This window comes from Chelonia mydas, chromosome 1, assembly GCF_015237465.2.
Source record: "Chelonia mydas isolate rCheMyd1 chromosome 1, rCheMyd1.pri.v2, whole genome shotgun sequence".
Classification (NCBI taxonomy): Eukaryota; Metazoa; Chordata; order Testudines; family Cheloniidae; genus Chelonia; species Chelonia mydas.
In genome coordinates, this window is record NC_057849.1 from 63,265,153 (window position 1) to 63,288,507 (window position 23,355).

At 44.5% G+C, this 23,355-nt stretch overlaps 1 protein-coding gene across 1 annotated transcript in view; it reads left to right on the forward strand.

The window, feature by feature from the left end:
- The window catches only part of OLFM4 (olfactomedin 4), a 32,606-nt gene extending 10,989 nt beyond the window's left edge, over nt 1-21,617 (forward strand). Inside the window, exons 4-6 of the mRNA XM_007061307.4 lie at nt 4,941-5,153; nt 6,000-6,153; nt 19,633-21,617. Of these exons, the coding sequence (XP_007061369.2) occupies nt 4,941-5,153; nt 6,000-6,153; nt 19,633-20,435 (1,170 nt within the window). The 3' untranslated portion in view covers nt 20,436-21,617. The remainder of the gene's footprint in view (nt 1-4,940; nt 5,154-5,999; nt 6,154-19,632) is intronic.
- The last annotated feature ends 1,738 nt before the right edge of the window (nt 21,618-23,355 follow it).

The following is a 23,355-nucleotide window of genomic DNA, read 5'->3' on the forward strand; positions in this document are numbered from 1 at the left end:
TGTCTATAAAAAGGGCATAAGGACAACCCAGGGAATTATAGACCAGTCATCTGAACTTTGGTATCCGGAAAGATAATGGAGCAAATAATTAAACAATTTGCAAGCACCTAGAAAAAGTGAAAAGTAGCAGTCAATCTGAATTTGTGAAGAAAAAATTATTTCAACCGAATATCCTTCTTTGACAAGGTAACAACCCTTGTGGATAGTGTGGACACAGCAGATGTGATATATCTTGATTTTAGTAAGGCTTTTGATACTCTCTCACATGACCTGCTCATAAGAAAACTAGAGAAATATAGCCTAGATGAACCTACTATAAGGTTGGTGCACAACTGGTTGGAAAAGTATATACAGAGAGTATTTATCAATAGTTCACATTTGAGCTGGAGGGGCATATTGAATGGGGTCCTGTAGGAATCTGTCCTGGGTCTGGTTTTATTCAATATCTTCATAAACGATTTAGATAATGGCATAGAGAGTACACTTTTAAAATTTGTTGACAATACCAAGCTGGGAGGGATTGCAAGTGCTTTGGAGGACAGGATTAGAATTCAAAATGATCTTGACAAACTGGAGAAATGGTCTGAAATAAATAGGATGAAATTCAATAAAGACATATGCAAAGTACTACCTCTAGGAAGGAATAATCAATTGCACAAATACAAAATGGATATGACTGCATAGGAACACGTATTGCAGAAAAGGATCTAGGGGTTATGTGGCATCAAAAATGAAATATGAGTGAACAATGTAATATTGTTGCAAAAAAACTGAACATCTTGCTGGGATGTATTAGCAGAAGTGTTGTAAGCAAGATACGAGAAGTAATTCTTCCATTCTGCTCAGCACTGATAAGGCCTCAGCTGGACTATGGTGTCCAGTTCTGGGCACGACACTGAAAAGTTGTGGACAAATTGGAGGAAGTCCAGAGGAGAGTAACAAAAATGATTAAAGGTCTAGAAAACATGACCTATGAAGAAAGATTGAAAAGATTGGATTTGTTTAGTCAGGAGAGGAGTAGACTGAGGGGGGAGGTGAAAACAGTTTTCAGGTACCTAAAAGTTTGTTAGTGGTTAAGGAGAACAATTTTTCACCGAGGGACGTACTGGCCGCCGCTTCCAGCAGCTCCCATTGGCCTGGAGCAGCGAACCGTGGCCACTGGGAGCCACGATCAGCCAAACCTGTGGACACGGCAGGTAATCAAACCGGCCCGGCCCACCAGGGGCTTTCCCTGCACAAGCGGCGGAACAAGTTTGGGAACCACTGCTGTAGGCAATATCACCAGGACAGTAGAATAGCAAAGCTCTAGTCTTAATGAAAAACTGTACCCATGTCAAATTTTTTAAAGTCCATTTCGGAGCTGTCCTCTTGATTAAAACAGATCTGAAAAAAATTGTGACTGGTGCAAAACACTCTTAATTCATGTTAAGATAATGTAAAAGTTGCCAAATTGATTTTTAATCCAACAAATTAATTTTAAGTCTGAGAATATGCATGAGCAATTTCAATCCAGAAGGTAATATTTAGGGAAGTGATAAGCACCTGAAAATTAGGGCTTATAATGGAAATGCCTTCTGAGTCCGTAATTTCAGAGTTGCTAATTTGACACAATAATATAATTCTATTTATTCCTGTTGAGAGATACTTCTTACCTTTTGGAATGCCATTAAGGAAAAATGGGTACAGTTTTAAATCATGTGGGGAGAAGATTATATCTTTTCCAAGATGTTCCATTTGTATGCGCCAAATCCACATAATGTTCTTGACATTCTTCTTCACAATGTTTGCACCGTGACCTTTACATTAGTAGATACATGTACAAAAGTATATTTCTCCAGCCATCTGTTTAGTGGTTCCACGTCTGAAGAGGCTGCTGGGCAACAGTTATTCGACCTAAAAGCTAAAATAACTATTTCATCTCAACTGGCCTTCATGTAAATCAGTTTCAGGATGGATGGATCGGATTTGTAATAGTGCACTCTGCTAAAATATCCCCTTCTTCAGGGGACTCAATTAGTTCTAATGCAGAAAAGGTTGGGTACTATTTGCAGAGTGGTGGCCTGACCAGTGCCCGCTGAAGGCAACAGAAAGTCATCTTGGGGAAAGTGCTGGATCTCTCGTTACCTTTTCCAGCCCCAGAGAGTACATCTACACAGCAAGTGGCAGGCCGCAGCAGTCAATCTCTGAGCCCCAGGCAACAGACTCAGGTTTGCGCTGCGTGCTAAAAATAGCTGTATAAGTGGCATGGCTCAGGCTGGAAAGCAGGCTCTGAGGCCTAGGGAGGGGTTTATCTTTTAGCACTTCTGCTTTTAGCCTGGCAGTGAGAGCCCCCGTCTGTCGACAGGCTCGGAGTCATACCCCAACATTCTTCACGTACATCACTTATTAGAAATAGTCACTGCAGATTCCCTGGTGGACTCTGGCCCCTGAAATTCTATATAATCCTGGATAAAGTTAGCTCCTAGAGGGAACATTAGTGAGTGTAAGCGGGTGGCTTGCCCTGTACAGGCCGGAGGGCCTGGGGCTCAGGGCCGGATTAACTTTTTGTGGGCCTGGTGCCAAACATATTTATGGGACCCCTTGGGGACAGTGGAGCATGGTGTGGGGAGGTTGGTCCCCAGAGCGAGGGGCTGGCCAGGGGCAGTGGGGCATGGCACGGCGGGGGTGGCCCCACTCCGCCCAGCCCAGTGCAAGGGCACAGTTTACAAATCAGCAGTTGCCAGATGCACAATGGCTTGTCTGGCCCTGTGCTGCCAGCATGCCACTTCTCTTTGGGGGTGGACCTGGGCTGTGCCCCACAGCTCTCTGACCAACCTCCCCCTACTCCCTATGCCCAATATCCCTTGGACCTGCTATGCCATTTGTGGTGCCCCTCCACATATCTCCCACCACCAATGCACAGTGCCCTGCACACTACCACCCTGCCCAGTGCCCCCCCACAACCCCACCACAACTGCCCAGCACCCCCCCAGCCCGACCACAGCTGTTCAGCACCCACACAAAACCCCCACTCCCTAGCACCCTAACACACACAGATCTCCCCCACCTGCCACTGCCCAGTGCCTTTCCCCACAGCCCTATCACCACAACTACACAGCACCCCAAAAACCCTCCACTGCTCAGCACCCCAACACACACAGACCTCCTCCACCACCCAGAGCCCCCCACAGACCCCCCACTGCTTAGCACCCCAAACGCATAAACTTCTCCCACTGCCCAGCACCCCTGCCCCCTCACAGCCCAGCACCATCCACTGGCCCCCCCAGAGATCCACTCCCCTCATGCCCTGCCCCCCCGGCTGAACTCACTGCTGCTGGGAGGTGACTGTGGCTGCTGCGCTGAGCCAGCAGCATGGCTGGGGCTAGTCCCATTCCCGGGGCAGGGAATTGCTCCGGCCCCTTTGGAGCAGCATGATCACCCAGGCAAGGGCCTGCCCCTGCCACGGATAGACTCTCAGGACCCTCTTGCCTGGAGGGGCCCAGCCAAGCCCCCCACACTGCCTCTTCCCCCCTACACTGGCCGAGAGTGGCCAGAGCTGGAGCTGCACTGGGGTCTGGCCAGGGGGCAGAGAGGAGCCAGTGGGCTGGTGGGGCCTCAGGGCACAGTGCAAATGGAGAAGGCCAGGCTGGGGCTCCTTCTGAGTGTGGGCCCAGCACCTTGGCACCATTGTAAACCTGGTGTTGCTGGGGCAGCCAACCCCGATTACTGAAAGAGGCACACCTGACAGGGATCAGGAGATTCCCCTATAAAAAGTAGCTGGAAGCTGAAATGGGGAAAACTCAGGGAGACCAAAAACTGCTGGGAGTGAGGAGGCTCCAGCAGAATCCTGGGATTTGTGACTATGGTTTGTCTATACCAGTGTTACCCAGCCTTATTACACAGGAGTGCCACATAAACCTTATGTGGGCCAAACAGATTCTACATATTTTAATAAGATTTAAAGTCACATGTATTGATTTATATTTGAAGTTTAGCTTGTGTTGTATGTCTTTAGATAGGTTGTTTCTATGTACAGTATTGTCTATTTACACACTTGTGTAAACTAAAATGATTTAAACGTGATGACCAAACGCTAGTGAATCGGCCATTAGTATATTGTGTTGAAGCAGGCCTCAGGCTTTATAAAATACTCTGATGGGCTGTGTACGGCCCACAGGCCATAGGTTGGGCACTCCTGATCTACACTGTCCAGCAGTTTGGACCACGGGGGTGTGAATAGCAATGTGCACCAAGATGCTGCACTGTAACTCACTTGTGTGGATGCTGTGGGTGCAACCCATAAGTTTCCTAGTTTGCCTTCATGGAATCCTCTTCAAATAGGACTACATTAATGGGAAGAAGGAACCTTTTAGTTCGCACCCCAGGCATCCACACAGGGAAGTTACAGAGCAGCACTTTGGTGCGCCCTGCAGTCTGAACCACAGGGCAGTATAGATGTAGCCTAAGATTTCAGCTAGGAAGTGCTGGCAGTAGCCTGCTAAGGCAGGGGAGACTCTGAGAGAACAGGGGAAAGACAGCCAAAGCTCTCCAAGCAGGGAGGCTTGGGAGCAGGAAGAGAAACGTTTGCTTGTTGGACTTTAATTTGGGACTCTTGAGATTTATTTTGAGTTTGTTTTGTGAATCAACCTAGGTCCCAACAAGGGGTATTTTGACCCCAGAAAAAGAGTATGGAGTCTGCATAAGGGGCTCTGGACGGGGAAACACGCAGATGCTGCAGGGTGACCTCTGGTCAAAAGGAGTTGCTCACAGTGTGGTTGCTCTTGTTACAGTGAGGAATAAAAAAGTGAAGATTATGAATGAAATTCTGCCCTCAGTAATGCATAGGTGTAAATGAAGGCACAATTTGGCAAATTTATATATAAATGCGTGTAATAAAGATGTCAAACATGCCTGTTATATTTGCTAAACTGAACTTGAAAATGTGCTTGGTTTTTTTTTAGGTTAGCCAATATACCAAAGCAGTTGAAATATATGAACAGAGAATCCGAAACCTCACCATCAAGGTGGAACATATGGAGTCGACCAGTGTTTCTTACACTAAGCTGGACTTTCAGTTACTGAAACTGGAAATCATTGAAATGGAGAGACTGGTCACTCAGCTGAAATCCACAGTTGTTGGAAGCAATGTGATTGTTGAACAACTATACGTGGAGGTAGAGTATGAGGGTTATTCTGCCATTCAGAAACATTCCGTTCTGTGTTACACCAGTGACATTTGGAATGTCTCTACTATTGTCAGTGGAGTTACTCTGGATTTAAATCAGTGTAAATTAAAGCAAATCTTGGCCTGAAGCATGTTTCTTCATATATGACAGAAAATGGCAATTTTTATCATTTGTGTGACTGAAAGCTAAAGTTCTTGGATGCTGCTATATTAAATAAATATGCTGTCTAAATTATTATAATAAATATTAATTTATGGGCACCGATGCCTGAAAGCTCCTGTGCTCTACAAATATAATTTAAAAATTTAACTTATTAGGGTAGTAACCCAATCAATATAAAATCAAGAACTGGAAAAGACTCACACCTTCCCAATATTCAATAAATCAAATTTTCAAAGTTATCACTCACTCACCTGGAGTGAATAATTGCTTTTGATGGCAAGTAAAATATCATTAGTTTCTTCACTGTCCTCTTCAATATTAAATGAGCATGTGAATAGATTATTTATCTGGGCAGGTAAAATTTCAAGACACATTTGCAAGGTTGAAATCATTTATAGGTAACAATTAATAATCGAGTAAGTGGACATGTTTGGGTGATCTTTAGCATTCTGGAATATGATTGAGTGCTAAAATCACAAACATTTTCTTGTGGTTACACACATCCACATGATGGTTATGCTAAACCTGATGGTTATGCTAAAACATATTCTTGGGAACATTTCCTAAAACTTGTTCTGCAGCACCTGTTGTGAAATGATAAATCCAGCCTAAAATGTTTGTGAAATAAAGTTGACTGTAATTTAAAGTCATGATGAATTTTTATTTCTCCAGATTAGGAATTTGACTCTCATGGTAAATGATCTGGAATCACTGGACAAAAACAATATCCTTGCAATCCGTCGAGAAATTGTGACTCTGCAGAATCGACTGAAGGAATGTGAAAAAGATAGAAATCAAACCACTCCACCCCCCTATTTCCCACCAGGTAAGCATTTCATGTATAGATCACATGAGAAGGGATGGGAGAAGTAGGAAGAAGACTGAGTTAAATGAAATGACAATAAAGCACAGGTCCTGGAAAATTTGCCAGACATGTACTAACCTTTCAGCAACAGACTGGTATGAAAAATGAGAGCAGGAAACAAACACTTTCACATACTCTTATACTGTTTTTCAAGTGGAAAAAGTTGGAAAACAGTACAAATGTAATGTTTTCCCCTTCTTCCAAACTCTCTTTTTGTGGTAAAATATAAGAACATAAGAACGGCCATTGGGTCAGACCAAAGGTCCATCCAGTATCCTGTCTTCCAACAGTGGCCAGTGCAAAGTGTCCCAGAGGGAATGAACAGAACAGGTAATCATCAAGTGGTCCCTCCACTATCGCCCATTCCCAGCTTCTGGCAAACAGAGGCTAGGGATACCATCCCTGCCCACCCTGGCTAATAGCCATTGATGGACCTATCCTCCATGAATTTATCTAGTTCTTTTTTGAACCCTGTTATAGTCTTGGCCTTCACAACACCCTCTGGCAAGGAGTTCCACAGATTGACTGTTCGTTGTATGAAAAATACTTCTTTTTGTTTGTTTGAAATCTGCTGCCTATTAATTTCAATTGGTGACCCCTAGTTCTTGTGTTATGAGAAGAAATAAATAGCACTTCCTTATTTACTTTCTCCACACCAGTCATGATTTTATAGTTCTCTATCATATCCCTCCTTAGTTGTCTTTTTTCCAAGCTGAAAAGTCCCAGACTTATTAAACTCTCCTCATATGGCAGACGCTCTTTACCCCTAATCATTTTTGTTGCTCTTTTCTGAACCTTTTCCAATATATCTTTTTTTGAGATGGGGTGACCATATCTGCACACAGTATTCAAGATGTGGGCGTACCATAGATTTATATAGAGGCAATATGATATTTTCTGTCTTATTATCTATCCCTTTCTTAATGATTGCCAACATTCTATTTGCTTTTTGACTGCCGCTGCACATTGAGTGGATGTTTTCAGAGAACTATCCACAATCACTCCAAGATCTCTTTCTTGAGTGGTAACAGCTAATTTAGACCCCATCATTTTATATGTATAGTTGGGTTTATGTTTTAAATGTGCATTACTTTGCATTTATCAACATTGAATTTCATCTGCCATTTTGTTGTCCAGTTAACCAGATTTGAGAGAGATTTTTTTTCTGACTAGCTCTGATCATGGATAACTTCTGTGAAAGTGATATGTGTCTTGTCAATGTTACTTTACTGCTGCTTGGGAAATTTGAGAAGCAGCTGATTCACTGGAGGAGTTTGTATGCAGACTCAAGAAGACAACATTGCGTAGTTTACATTTTTCATTAATGTGCAGAAATTTATTTTGAGCCATAAAGTCTAGAATCTTAGGGTGAAATCCTAGTCCCATTGAACTCAGTGGGAGTTTTGCCATTGTCTTCAATGGAGCCAGGATTTCACTCAGTTTTTTTTTTTAAAGAAAGTTTAAATTCTGTAGCAATTGATAGCTTTCCTTAAGGGAAAGCTTCCCAATCACTAATGAGTAGGCAAGAGGATTTTTCAAGCACTGTTACTCCCTTGTATGCGTTTTTATGACTTCTTTTTGCCAAATTATTCTAAAGCAGAAGATATTGAAATGTTCATAATACAATTGGGGAAAAAGACTGTTTTTTCACCTGTACCTAACAATTTGGCTAGCAAATCAGAGGTGAACCAGATGAATAACAAAAAGTTTGGAGAAACCTTTGAACAAAGCAGAGCACTTTCCACTGTACAGATAGTGTACATATATTACCTGCCAGCATCCTACCATCCTACCATATTGCCTCCTACCATCTTCAGGTCAGTTATTTCAAGCTTCCCATTAGCAGGAGAGAGGAACTGGTGGAAGTAAATGTTTTCCCTCTGCGGCCTCTTCAGGGTTTGCCAGCATTACAGGCAGCCAGCGCAGTTTGTCTCTGATAGGAAAAATGAACAGCACCTTATCGGTTAGGTCAGATGATGTGGGGGATGGAGGAGGGGCTTATTTCAGGGTTGGTGGATCTCTTTCTGGTTGACTTGAATGTGACATGCCTGCAGGGCACCGCAGCTTTCTTAGCACCGGGAATGACATGGAAGGCCAGATCCTCAGCTGGCATAAGTTGCCATAGCTCCATTGACTTTGGTTGGAGTATGACAGTTTATACCAGTTAGGGACCTAGCTGATGACTTTTTTGATGGTTTCTGGGTGCAATTCCCCATTGGCACAGAGGCTTCAGAAGGCCCCTACTGCAGTGGAACCTCAGTGGTTCTCTTGTTTGAGGCATGTGTGAAGCTGTGGAGAGACCATAGGGAGGGACTCTACATGTCTTGTGCATGGTAGAGGTAAGTTGCCATCAACTTCAAATAGCTCAAAACAAGGTTTGCTGGGAGTTTGGGAGCAGAGAGTGCTTGTGATTTCTGGGTGTGCCATTAGGTAGATCAAATGATAGTAAACCATGCTGAAGGGGAGTATATCAGTGCCATGGTTCCTACTTCAGCCCAAGACTGGAATAACAACTGTGGAGAGCCTGGGAATTTACCTGTCTGTTAGGAAGTGGAGCTGCTCAGCTACTACTGTGTAAATATCTAGATAGATACAAAGATTCAGATCCCTAACCTGCTGTATAATTGACCACACAAAGCCTGCTTAGCCTGACATTGTTTGCATAGTGGAGAGGAAGGTGAGCAGATGAATTTCACTCTCTTTACAGTGGGTGCAATCTTTCATTTCATGTCCTATTGTTCAAAACTTTCTACAGCGATTGCACACAGTATAGTCCAGGGGTGGGCAACCTATGGCCTGCGGGCCAGATCTGGCCCCTCAGGACTTTGGATCCGGCCTGTGGGATTGCCCCCGTGGTGCCGCAGAAGTGGCTGGCACCACGTCCCTGGGGCCCTAGGGGTGGGGAGGGGCGGGGAGAGGGCTCTGTGCATTGCCCTTGCCTCCAGGCACCGCCCCCCGCAGCTCCCATTGGCCGGGAACGGGGAACTGCGGCCAATGTGAGCTTCGGGGGACATACTTGGAGGCGCAGCAAGGGCAGCGCGTGGAGCCCTGTGCCCCCCCACCCCAGGGGCCGCATAGGGACGTGGTGACTGCCGCTTCCCAGAGCGGTGTGGCGTGGGGCCAGGGCAGGCATGCAGGCAGCCTGCCCTGGCCCCGGTGTGCGCTGCTGCCACCCCGGAGCCGCTTTAGGTAAGCGGCACCGGGCCGGAGCCTGAACCACTCCTGCAACCCGCCCCCCAACTCCCTGCCCTAAGCCCCCTGCCTGCACCTCGCACCCCTCCTACACCCCAACTCCCTTCCCTGAGCCCCCTGCTGCACCCTGCACCCCTCCTGCACCCCAACCCCCTTCCCTGAGCCTCCTCATACACTCTGCACCCCTCCTCTGCCACAATCCCTTGCCCTGAGCCCGTTCATGCACACCGCACCCCCTCCCACACCTCGCACTCCCTCTTGCACCCCAACCCCCTGCCCAGGCCCTGCATACAATTTCCCCACCCAGATGTGGCTCTCAGCCCAAAAAGTTTGCCCACCCCTGGTATAGTCCATTTCCTTAACAGAGAGAATGTGAGAGGGAGAGGTTGTTGTTTGGGAACAGGGGGCAAATAAGTGACTTTGTTGGATTTCCTGGATGGGTCCCTTTGGAGGATGCGAACGGTTGCTCACACTAGACTGTCAAAACTCCCTAACACGCCTTTAAGCAGTTACACACAGATTTCCAGAAATTTCCTCCACAACCTTGATTCCTGTCAAACAACTTCCTCTGCTTTTGGCTCATACTATATTTATAATATTTGTATTACACTGATTCTTTGTCCTGTTTTCAGATCTGTTCCCCCCCACCCTTCATATTTTGGTTGGGTAAAGCGGACTTGGGAGACCCTGAAAGATCGCTAACTTGTCTAAGGCGGGTTTAATTAAAGTTACTCGTTCTTGCAGTACTTTGGAATACAGCCCTCAAACACTGCATCCCAAGGTGCTGCTCACTGACACACGGTGTAGAGAGAGCAGGCCTATTCTCAAGCAACCTGTCAGAAAGAAAGTACTGTTCTCCATCTAGCCTGCTCTCTGACTGCAGTTTTCTAGTGCATGGCCCAGTCCACGATGGGATTCAGTAAATGTGCTGATAATAAAAACTCATTACTTTTACCATGCTTGCAGCAGTTTCCAGCACCTCTGTCACTATTTACTGCCCCAAATCAGCAGAATCTTATCCAACCTTTTCCCATCCCTTTGACAAACTAAGGACTTGTCTCCACTTTACAGCGCTGGAACTTTCTCGCTCAGGGGTGTGAAAAAACATCCCCTTGAGTGCCGCAAGTTTCAGCGCTGTAACGTGCCAGTGGAGAGGATGCGCCAGGGCTGGGAGCCGCGCTTCCAGCCCTGGTAGCTATTCCCCGTGTGGAGGTGGATTTTTAGAGCTCTCCCAGAGCTGGCCGCAGCAGCCCTTTAACGTTGCCAGTGAAGATGTGCCATGAATGACTGTCTCTCTTTTGTGTTGATTTCAGCTGATTGCATCAGGACAGGAGTACAGAGATAAATGTTCAGTGAGGGCTCAGCAACAGGCTCATTGTCACACTGGACTAAAATGATCTGGTAGTCAGCAGACAGTCATGAGCCAAATGAGACACTAACAGGCATATGAAAGGGCAAAGCTGGTTTTCCCCCGCATTGTGCCTTCATGGACTAATATACCAGACTGCAGGTTATTGGCAAACAGCTCTCACCAGGGTGGGGACATGGAATCAGCCTCCGTGGAAGCTCAGGCATCTCGGTCTGAGGGTTACACTGATTTCATGCACCCCCATCTAAATAAGGCTGGGATGTAGGAAAATAAATGCCTATAGTTTGGTTGTCTTTTGGGGTAATGTAGTGGCACCAGTTATCACCTGAAATGTTAATGCTTTAGTTATGGATATGTTAATTTAGAGCTGGACATTTCCATGGTGTTTGTACAAACACAGGTCCACTCCAGCAATCTGATCCAGGTGGGTGGAGCTCTGTGCCCCTGATATCAATGGGAATCAATGTGGGTGTAAGGATCTGCCTGCATGGGCCAGATCAGAGAAGTAGGACTAAAATGTAATATGTTCCCTTCCCCAGGGAGCTTACTATTTCTGAGTTGGATGGTGTCCCAGCCCTTTGGAAGAGGTGGTGCATTGCTCCTGGGGCAGCCCAGCAACACAGGAAAAATTGTGGTTCAAGGAGCCACATTTTCCCGTTCTGCCTTGTTCTTCAGGGGGCACAGGCAATGTTCCCTCTAATTTTTTCCATCCATGTGTGGAATGAATTTTGTTATGTGCACCAAATTATCGAGGTAATGTGTGGATGTGTGCTCCCAGTAGAAACAAAAAACCTAAATATAAGAATATTTTTTAAAAGTTACCATAGGGAAAATTACTCCAGCCATTTTAGAACTCACTACTCAAAGAATTAAATGTAAGCGTAAGAGAGGAATAAAAATTATGAAATGCACACATCAGTAAAAAAAACTCAAATAACAGCACTTTGAAAGAACAAAATTACAGAGCCTATATGTGCATTGTAGGAAGTATTCAGAAGTAACAACAAGAACACCACAAATATGTGTTGGGAGGTGTGTGTGTGTGTGTTTGTGAGAGAGAGACACACACACGTACTGCCCCTTTAAGTAGATCGGCACTCACCAGTCTGAACAGTCTGTGCTTGTTCAGACACAGCAGCAGCTGCCAGCAAGCTCTGTCCCACTTCTGAGCTCTGTCGTGTCAGCCCCACCCCGCTCTGCAGAGATGGGATACAGGCAGGGGTGAAAGTAAGTTGAGTGACTTACCGGTACGCTGGGGCCAGCTCTGGCACCCAGAAGGGGCGGGGCCTAGGGTGGAAGGGGCAGGGCTGAGAGGGTCAGAGCCAGCCCCAGCCCACCCTGATAGGTAAGTGCCCCGCCCCTCCTTCTCCTCACCCCTCCTTCTCCTCTTCCTCCCCTTCCCCCCCAACCAGGGTAGCAGCAGCAGCCCGGGGCTCTGGGGGCTATTTAAAGGGCCCGAGCTCCCCTCTTCTACTGCTCCGGTCCTTTAAATAGCTGCCAGAGCCCTGGGGAAGTGGCGGGGCTCCAGGGGCTATTTAAAGGGTCGGAGCTCCAGCTGCCTCTGCTGCCCCGATCCTTTAAATAGCCCCCAGAGTCCTGGAGTAGCGGGGGCAGGGCTCCAGCAGCTATTTAAAAGGCCAGGGCAGTAGAAGCAGGGGAGCCCCGGGCCATTTAAATAGCCGCCGGAGCACCGCTGCCGCTACCCCAGGACTCCAGCCGCGGGGCTCTGGAGGCAATTTAAAGGGCCTGGGGCTCCAGCCACTGCTGGGAGCCCAAGGCCCTTTAAATTGCCCCCTGGGGAAGCCGGGCTGCCCCAGTACGGTGCACCAGCTCTTGCTGGTATGCCGTACCGGGGCGTACCGGCTTACTTTCACCTCTGGATACAGGGGTGGTGGGGACGGGGAAACCCTGACATCATCCTCCTATCTCTCCCACTGCTATGCACAGCAAGCAGGAGGCTCCCGGGAGCAGCTGGCCAGGGGCTCCAAGGCAGAGGGTAGGAGCAGCGCTGCAGTGGCAGGAGAGGGCACCTGAAGTGCGCGGAACTTGACAGACTGCTGGGCGGCTGCCTGGCTGCGCAGCTTAGAGGGAACTATGGGCACAAGGATATCAATTCACTGCTGTCACAACGCCCAACCTGCCAGCTTAGCTGTGGTGACTGGCACACTGAGACTATGGAGCCATGGCTTCCCACCTCTCCATGCTCACTCCTCTGCCCCTCAGAAGTGGGTTAGCAAGTAGACATGCAGCGCCACTTCCCCCTGGGCATCCTGACCCAAAGTCTGGGTAGCCTGTGTGGGGGAATAAAGCGTATGTGTTTTCTTAGCTCCCTCTACCTTATTTCCCCACATGAACATGCAGCCCACCTCTGAAAAAGAGACAAGACACAGCTTTAGCCCTGGGACTTCAATGATCAGAGGCCTAACACAGTAAAAAAGGAGTTAAAAATGCTAAAGTCTGAATAATTCATATGGATTTATTTCAAGTGCCGCCCAATATTTACAAAATGACATGACACTTTGTTTCTTTTGTGTATCTTTTTCCATAAGATCCAGACAGGAAGGCAGGTTAAGATTAAATAAACAACGAGTTCCTCTGAACCTGTGCAGAAGACAGATAACCCACCCTGACTACCACAGAGTTGGTTTTTTAAACTGTTTCTGGGAGAATTTTCAAAAATCAAATATCTACTGTATGGAACCTCACACAATTTCTCATGTCATTAAACTGCACATGCTTCTAACCTTATTTTAATAATTCATGCATGGTTTCATAAATAAGAAACAAACAAGTGTTCAGCAGAGAGATCTCTTTAAGGGAAGAAATAATAATTTATTATTTCTTTTGTAAGAAAAGGTCTCTCTGCTGAACACGTTTCTTTTTTATTTATGAAACTGCATATGAATTATTAAAATAAAGCTGGATTGGGTTCAGTTTAATGACATGAAAACTTATTTGAGGTTGCATATATATGAGTTAAGTAGTACCTCAGTACCAGCAATATTATTTGGAACAAATCACAGATTTATAGAGGCACTTAATAACCATTTAAAAATAAGATTGCTGTGAGTTAGGTTCAGTAATAGATTCAGTATGTCAACAGTTAAGAACAAACCATAATGCCGGAGGTAGTGATACACAATAGAGATATAAGGCAAATGGCTCAAATTGATTTATGGCGTTGGCAGGCTGCAAGCCACTGTGCATCATCATCCGCGTTATCTTTCCTGCACTGCATTAGCTGAGGTATGAGCACCTCCAAACATCAGTATGTGTGCCAAGTACTGAGGCCATGTTATTAGCCATGCTAATTGCCGTTTGCAGAGCTACAGCCTGCCTGGCTATACGTGCCTGCATTGTGTGCTATATCTGGAAATGAGGTCTCCGGTCTCAGCGGTCCATTCCCAATCAGTAAAGCACTTAAGCACGTGTTTAACTTCTTTGCCGAATCTGAGCCTAGAATGCTGATTTGCTGTAACTGGAGCGTTATTTGGTAGTGTTTTTCAACAAGGGAGCAAAACCCTGGGCTACACCATCTTCTAGCAGTGTGTCCTCAGAGCAGAAGATTGATCGGGGGAAGTTACAGTGGCACAGAATGGCTGTAATCTCTAGCCAACCATGCCCCACAAATGGCTGGTGCTGACCAATAAGGGGCATGACCCAGGTGGCCAGGGGAGGCAGCAATTCAGCACAGCCTCTCTGCAGCTTCCATCAGCAGGGCTCCACAGAAGCCCCGGGAAGAAATGAAATCTGCTTCCCATCCCCAGCAGTGAGGGCAGTGAGTGAATTCCTGATCCCCACATGCTTTGGCACCACAGATCAGGCTGGGGTAGGGAGGTGTGAGAAAAGATGTACAACAGAAGAAAGGAGACAGTGGAGCTTAGGAAAGGTGGAAAGACAAAAGCAAGTGAGACATGGTGAGTTTCACTGAAAAACCATATTTCATAGACTGCCCCAAATGTTACAATTACAGTTAAATGCACATTAACATTGGATTCTGCAGATGTTACCAATAGTTAAACTGAAAGGCCACAAAGATACAGTCCTGCCTCTATGGCGGTGCATCCTTCTAGCTAGATGTTGATAAATCATCCCTGCCAGGGATGACTTTGATCCCTCTATTTCTGAACAAGAAATGTTTTGCATTTGCAAGTGTAACGCCGACAGACCCCGGTCATTGGTGGAAGGATCGAACCTGGGACCTCTGGAGCTTAGTGCATGAACCTCTACAGCATGCGCTAAAAGCCAACGGGCTGTTAGCTCAGGCTGTAGAGCAGACTCATTTTATTTCTCTCTCTAAGTGGCCTCAGTGCCACTAGATGGGACAGAACACCACACCCAGAAGGTGTGTGGGTTACATACTTCCCCTAGCTGAGGAAGCACGTTCCAAGCTTCAGAGTCTTTCCAGTTGAAATCCTGGACAAGCCCCAACTTGTGTCGTGGACAGACCCCAATCATTGAGAGGCAGGATCGAACCGGGGATCTCTGGAGCTTAGTGCATGAGCCTCTACCTTATGATCTAAAAGCCAACTGCTTGTTAGCTAAGGTTGTAGAGCAGACTCATTTAACTCTCTCTCTAAGTGGTCTCGGGTGCCACTAGATGAGACGGAACCCAGGAGGTGTGTGGGTTACACAAGCACCAGTTTTCTCCAAGTGGCAGGTGTGTTCCAATCATTTCCCAGGGAGAGCATCTTCAGACTGACCACAAGGGGTTCTCCCTCCTCTGCACATTGCTTTGTATATTGTGGACTGTTCAGAAGATGTTTCTGGCCAAAGGAACCTGCTCGTCTGGGCCTGTCAGTGTTCCCTATTCTGCTCCACAGGTGCTCTTCAACCCTCCTTAAGGGGGACCAGCTTTAGGTATGAGAGCATAGTTCTGTCTTTGTGTTATCTCTGTTCTCAGTGCTAATAAGGGGGTGATGGTGTTATTTGTGCTGTGGCCTCTTCTCTATTTGGAATAGACTAAGACCAGCAACTATTTTCATACAGGCTTGCAAACAGCCATCAAATGATATTCACTGAAAAGATAAAATATAAGTGACTTGTGTCAAAAACACCCCCTCCACCAGAGCATGTGCAGCCTCTGCCCTGATCTAGGTGTTTATGATGTCATTAGCTGTTGCCATGAATTGATCAATTAATAGAAACATGAAACTTGGCAGATAAAATTTCCTTCACCTCTAAGAGGAAGGGAGCATTATCTAGCGGTGAAAGCACCCGAGTTAGGAAATGTTTGTTCTATTCCTGGCATTGCCACTCACTTGCTGTGTGACCTTATATAGGTCACTTGGCATCTGTGTCTCAGATGACCATATTTTTAAAGGAAAAAGAAAGCTGGCGCACGTACATGCTGACATCTTTTAGGGCTGCAAAGAGTCAGACAAAAGGATACTTTTATTTTAAAGTGTGCTGGTGTCACCACTGCCAGCTTCTGACTCAGAGAGACATGCATATTTTGGAGTGCAGGATTTTTTCAATTTTTAAATCAGCTTCTGTACCAAATGACTGGAGGATAGCTAATGTGACGCAATTTTAAGAAAGGGCTCCAGAGGTGACCCTGGCAATTACAGACGAGTAAGCCTGACTTCAGTACCAGGCAAACTGGTTGAAACTATAGTAAAGAACAAAATTGTCAGACACATAGATTAACATAATTTGCTGGGGAATAGTCAACATGGTTTTTGTAAAGGGAAATCATGCCTCACCAATCTACAAGAATTCTTTGAGGGGGTTGTCAAGGTTCCTTCCCCACTCTGAAGTCTAGGGTACAGATGTGGGGACCTGCATGAAAACCTCCTAAGCTTACTTTTACCAGCTTAGGTTAAAACTTCCCCAAGGTACAAACTATTTTACCCTTTGCCCCTGGACTTCCACTGCCACCACCAAACTTTATCTGGGTTCCTGAGAAAACGTAGTTTGGACACGTCTTTCCCCCCAAAATCCTCCCAACCCTTGCACCCCACTTCCTGGGGAAGGTTTGGTAAAAATCCTCACCAATTTGCATAGGTGACCACAGACCCAAACCCTTGGATCTTAGAACAATGAAAAAGCATTCAGTTTCCTTACAAGAAGACTTTTAATAGAAGTAAAAAAGAATCACCTCTGTAAAATCAGGATGGTGAATACCTTACAGGGTAATTAGATTCAAAACATAGAGAATCCCTCTAGGCAAAACCTTAAGTTACAAAAAAGACACACAGACAGGAATAGTCATTCTATTCAGCACAGCTCTTTTCTCAGCCACTTAAAGAAATCATAATCTAACACATACCTAGCTAGATTACTTACTAAGTTCTAAGACTCCATTCCTGTTCTGTCCCCGGCAAAAGCATCACACAGACAGACACAGACCCTTTGTTTTTCTCCCTCCTCCCAGCTTTTGAAAGTATCTTGTCTCCTCATTGGTCATTTTGGTCAGGTGCCAGCGAGGTTACCTTTAGCTTCTTAACCCTTTACAGGTGAGAGGATTTTTCCTCTGGCCAGGAGGGATTTTAAAGGGGTTTACTCTTCCCTTTATATTTATGACAGGGGTCAACAAGCATGTGGATAAGGGGGATCCAGTGGATATAGTATATTTAGATTTTCAGAAAGCCTTTGACAAGGTCCCTCCTCAAAGCCTCTTGAGCAAAGTAAGCAGTCATGGGATAAGAGGGAGGGTTCTCTCATGTATTGGTAACTGGTTAAAAGATAGGAAACTAGGGGTAGGAATAAATGGTCAGTTTTTAGAATGGGGAGAGGTAAATTGTGGTGTCCCCTAGGGGTCTGTACTGGGCCCAGTCCTATTGAACATATTGATAAATGAGCTGGTAAAAAGGGTAAACAGTGAGGTGGCAAAATTTGCAGATGATATAAAACTACTCAAGATAGTTAAGTCCCAGGCAGACTGCGAAGAGCTGCAGAAGGATCTCTCAAAACTGGATGACTGGGCAACAAAATGGCAGATGAAATTCAATGTTGATAAATGCAAAGTAATACACATTGGAAAACATAAACCCAACTATACATATAAAATGTTGGGGTCTAAATTAGCAGTTACCACTCAAGAAAGAGATCTTGGAGTTATTGTGGAGAGTTCTCTGAAAACAACCACTCAATGTGAAGCGGCAGTCTAAAAAGTGAACAGAATGCTGGCAATCATTAAGAAAGGTATAGATAATAAGACAGAAAATATCATATTGCCTCTCTATGCATCCATGGTATGCCCACATCTTGAATACTGCATGCAGATGTGGTCACCCCATCTCAAAAAAGATATATTGGAATTGGAAAAGGTTCAGAAAAGAGCAACAAAAATGATTAGGGGTATGGAGCGTCTGCCATATGAGGAGAGATTAATAAGACGAGGACTTTTCAGCTTGGAAACAAGATGACTAAGGGGGGAATATAATAGAGAACTATAAAATCATGACTGTTGTGGAGAAAGTAAATAAGGAAATGTTATTTACACCTTCTCATAACACAAGAACTAGGGGTCACCAAACAAAATTAATTTTAAGGCAGCAGCTTTCAAACAAATAAAAGGAAGTATTTGTCACACAACGAACAGTCAATCTGTGGAACTCCTTGCCAGAGGGTGTTGTGAAGGCCAAGACTATAACAGGGTTCAAAAAAGAACTAGATAAATTCATGGCTATTAGCCAGGATGGGCAGGGATGGTGTCCCTAGCCTCTGTTTGCCAGAAGCTGGGAATGGGCTATAGTGGAGGGATCAGTTGATGATTACCTGTTCTGATCATTCCCTCTGGGGCACCTGGCATTGGTCACTGTCGGAAGACAGGATACTGGGCTAGATGGACTTTTGGTCTGACCCCATATGGCTGTTCTTATGTTCTTATGTTCCAATAATGTCGTGTTCTGCGTTCATTGTGAAACATTGAACAAAGTGTCACCAACAGTCGCTTTGAGCAAAGGAGTTGATTTGAGCAAAGGAATAGCTTTGATAGCGTTCATTGAAGTTCTCTTCATTCCAGACATTGTTCATTCCACTGAATGCTCATTCCACTGGGCTGTTTATTCTAGGTAAATAGTGCAAATTCTACTCAGCATAGCAATACATCTTGAACAAGCATTGTGTAGCTATCAAAAAACCAAACATTTTGGCTGATGAAATGAAAAACACAGGCTATTTCAATCATCCTGAAGCTCCTGGGTCATCGTAAAAAACACCAGGACTGTTACCTCACATGTAAACTGGGGATATTTAACACCAGCTCACAGCGCTGTTGTAAGGCTGTGCTCATTAATGTCTGAATTGCTTTGAGAGCCTCAGGTGGAAGGCACTGTGATGTATTGTTTTTAAGTGGTGATTTTGACAGCAGCATGCTAATCTGAAATGAGCCTCTAGAACTAGTGCTGCTATTTCTCCCTCCAACTTCTAAAATTCATTGTTGTATAGTGAGACAAGATGTCCCATTTTCTTGTTTCCTATATTCCCAGAACTATGCTCCACTACAGGAGCAAAGGACCTAAAATGCTTCTGAAATTGTAATTTCTATGTGATTTCCCAGCCCATCGGGTTGGAAAGCATAGAATAGGTGGAAACAGAAAACTGATCACTTATCTAAGCTGATCACTTATTTACTGCAAGTGAGTACTGACTGAAAACAGAGGTCCCTATAATTTGTTGCTGGATTGTTGGCTATTTTTTCAGTATGACCCCCATTCTAGTGGTATGGGGCTTTGACCTCTGTATCTCAGTCAGACTGGAACAGCTACAGTAATGACATCCATGCGCTGCTTACATGGTGCAAAGCAAATCTTTGACAAAGATATGTATGTATTTCTGTTCTTGCAACAAAGCTGATTCTTATAAAGCACACACTGTAATCTTCTCCCCTAATCATGCCATTTGAAAAGCCTGCATTTTCTTTTTGCTTACAGGTAGCTGTGGTCATGGTGGAATTGTGAATATCAGCCAGCCCTATATTGTACAGCTTAACTGGAGAGGATTTTCCTTCAAATATGGTGCCTGGGGTAGGGATTACTCTCTTCAGACTCCAAAGAAGGACCTATACTGGGTTGCACCTTTGAACACAGATGGGAGACTCTTGCAATATTACAGACTTCATGATTCCTATGATGATTTGCTGCTATTCAAAAATGCTAGAGAGAGAACAATTTCATACGGGGAAGGCAGTGGCACTGCAGTTTACAATAATTTCATGTACTATAATATATATAATTCAAGAGATATGGGCAAGCTTGATTTAAACAGAAACACATTAACTGTGAGGAAAACTCTGCCCAATGCTGCTTATGGTAACCGTTTCTCTTATGCTGGTGTTGGGTGGCAAGATATGGACTTTGCTGTGGATGAAAGTGGATTATGGGTAATTTATTCAACTGAAGAAAGCACAGGTAACATTGTGATTAGCAAACTCAATGAGACCACACTTGATGTGCTCCATACTTGGAAAACAAGGCAGTACAAGCCATCTGTTTCCAACACTTTCATCATATGTGGTGTTCTATATGCCACACGACCTGTCAACACTAGGGAAGAGGAAATATTTTACATGTATGACACCAACACCAAACAGGAAGGTAAAATTAACATAATTATGGACAAAATGTTAGAAACAATTCAGAGTATCAACTATAACCCCTCAGACCATATCTTGTATGTTTACAATAATGGCTACCTTGTTAAATACAATCTGATTTTTCAACCTGTGTTACACTGATATGAATAAACATAACAGCTAGAGATCATAGAAAGTCCCATTTTATATCCCTGTGGAAAATGCTAATGTTAGATTAGGATCTAATCCTACCAAGAATAGCTACTGGGCATAGGGTTTATTACCATGAGCTTTCCCATTGAAGGGATTACTTACACTATAATCTCTATGCCTGGTAATAACTAATTGCAAAACTGGGTTCTTAGCTTTTTAACTGGTGTTTAGCTACAATGGTGACAGGTGTACTAGAAATGCCTCTGCTATAAAGATAAATAGATGACTTACTGATGGACAGAACATGCATAGCAATAGGCTCATACACTGATGTGCATTTGGAGGAATGTCTGTATTTGAATAAAACATGGAAACTGAACTGCTGTTTTATCATCATTGCTCAAAGTAAGGAAGGCCATAAATATATTAAACACTGGCCTCAAATAATTACTAAAAGATTAAAATTAGAGGAGAATTAAGACTTGATCTTTAAAGAGCAGACCATTGGTTAAGATGAAGCTATGGAAACGGTTGCCATGGCGCCTTCCTTGCAACCCATCGATATATTTTAGATGGCAGGGCTCCAATGCACTACTTTCCTAAAGTTGCACTCCAGGGAATAAAAACCGTACCCATTTTTGGATAGTTGCATTTTCTTAGCACTGAGTCCTGCGGGTCTGAGCCATAGCCCACTGAAAGCAAAAGAAAGAGTTCCATTGACTTGAATAGTCTCTGGCAGTTCCTTGGTGTAGGCCATATGCTTCAGTAGAACAGAATCTATGCCACCCTGCATACTTCCATTTAGTCATTTAGCAGTCTGGAATTTATTGTGACCTCCATTAGCATTTTTCAAAAACACTCTGAAAACAAGGAGCCAAAATTCATTTCCAGTATAACTCCATTGGCTTCAATTATTTTACATTGGGGGGTGAATCTGGCACATGATCTGTCAGTTACAGAATACTGAAGTTAGGACAAAATCAGTCATATGATCTTTATTTTTAAAATGCCACAAAATATTTTTTTATCAATATCTGTACTGTAATCATGTCAGAAATACTGACATGTACAATTGTGAAAATGCAGTGAATGTTTGCTGGTTTTATTTTATTAATCCTATTTTTGTTTTCTTATAATCTGGATCAGTAGATGGGAGTGATTAATTTTTGTTTAATAAAGTGTTCTAAAAAATCTAAACCCTATAGTTATTTAAGTCATTGTGCGACAGCTGGGAAACTTTTGGGATGCAGCAAAAAGCCAGCTTGACCAAACAATATTGGAAACAGAGATCATCACACTCCTTTGGGCTTAGAGAGTTTAAATACTCCTGGAACAACACAAAGGTGTGAATCAATATGTCAGTAACTAGATGAGGGACTTTATTTCCACCCACTGAAATATGTTCATCGGTTAGATTAACATTCTCCACCAAACTGAGATGTTACTTGAGAGGTCTGAGGCTGATGACCCATCTTTAAGTCAGGTGCTGCTATTTACCAGGTATCTGCATCTGTTTCCGAAAATGTGTGAAATAAATTTGAAAGCCAGCCATCACCGGCACAGTAATCTGATCCATGAGCATGGGCCTATAAGGAATTCACAATAGCCCAACCGAGGGTTTGTTTAAAAATAAAAAAGCTAATAGAGAACAGAATATTTCTTGCTTCACATTTTTTGGGGTGGCGAACCAATAATTCCCAAGGGTTGCCCTATTCAAAGCCATAAAAGGTATCCCTATATGGCACCACATTTTAAGGAGCAATTTGGGCCTAGATCGGCAAAGAGGACTTAGGTTCAGTGTTGCAACACCTAACTTTAGGTCCCCTGCCACTTACTGTAATCTTCAGCCCTGACTCAGGTACACAGGCTCCCCATAAATGTATGCGGAGATTTAGGCACCTAAGAATGAGATTCACAGAAGCTGAGTGGGATGCTGCTTAAGATAGCCAGTAGCAAATGCTGAGTAGAGGGTTGGCCTCACGTCCACTTAATGCTACTTGGGATTCACAGCTGTGAACCCTCTCCTGGAATTAGGTGTTTAACCCAGGTCAGCCCTGTGTGAAGGGGGGAAATTGGAGGTCGTGATGCCCTTTTTATACACAGTATTTAAAGCATTCAGCTTGGATATGGGAGATCAGGGTTCAAATCCCCACTCTTCTTGTGTCAGAGCAAGCACTTGAACCCCCAGGTCTTTCACTACCCAAGTGAGTATGCTAAGTACTGGGCTACAGGGAACTCTGAAGTGGGTCAGGGGAGGGGCTTTCTCAATCTCACCTGTTGAAGCTGCTTCACTTTGTATGAAATACTTAAATAGTCAGTGGGCCAAAGAGTAGTCAGAATGACTCTATAGCAGAGGGATTACAGTATCTAGTTTACAGACCCAAGTTCTAGTCCTGCACCAATGACTGTTTAAACCTGGAACATTACTCAGTTCTAAGCTGTTACTGTGTCTTGTTATTGTCACTGTGAGAAATCTTGTGATTAGCAACAAACTTGCTAGCAGCCAGCAGGGCCAAACCCGTCAACTTTCTTTTGTAGGAGGTTCCTATTTACCAAATAGGCTGTGCAATGTCAGCTCATTCTGTATCTAATATCAGAAAGACTAAAGCAAAGGGCAAGTCTAGCTGATTCTGTGCATTTCCCACTTGCAATTTTTGAGAGTCACATCAGCTGGACAGCTCCATGCCTTTCTGTGCTGTCCAAAGAGAGAGTGCCTCTTCAGTCATGTAGGTGCCTAGTGTGGGGTAGGCCCCAAATGGCCTCATACTGTAAATGAGTTTCTGATATGGTACTCTCCAATTTACAAAGAGGAGTACAGTGTCGCCAGTCCCTGCACTGGCTTGCCAAATTGAACAGCAAAGCAACTTGAAAGCAAGCGCCTTCCATTGAAGCAATTGACAAAACTTCCTTTTTCTTCAATGGGAGCGAG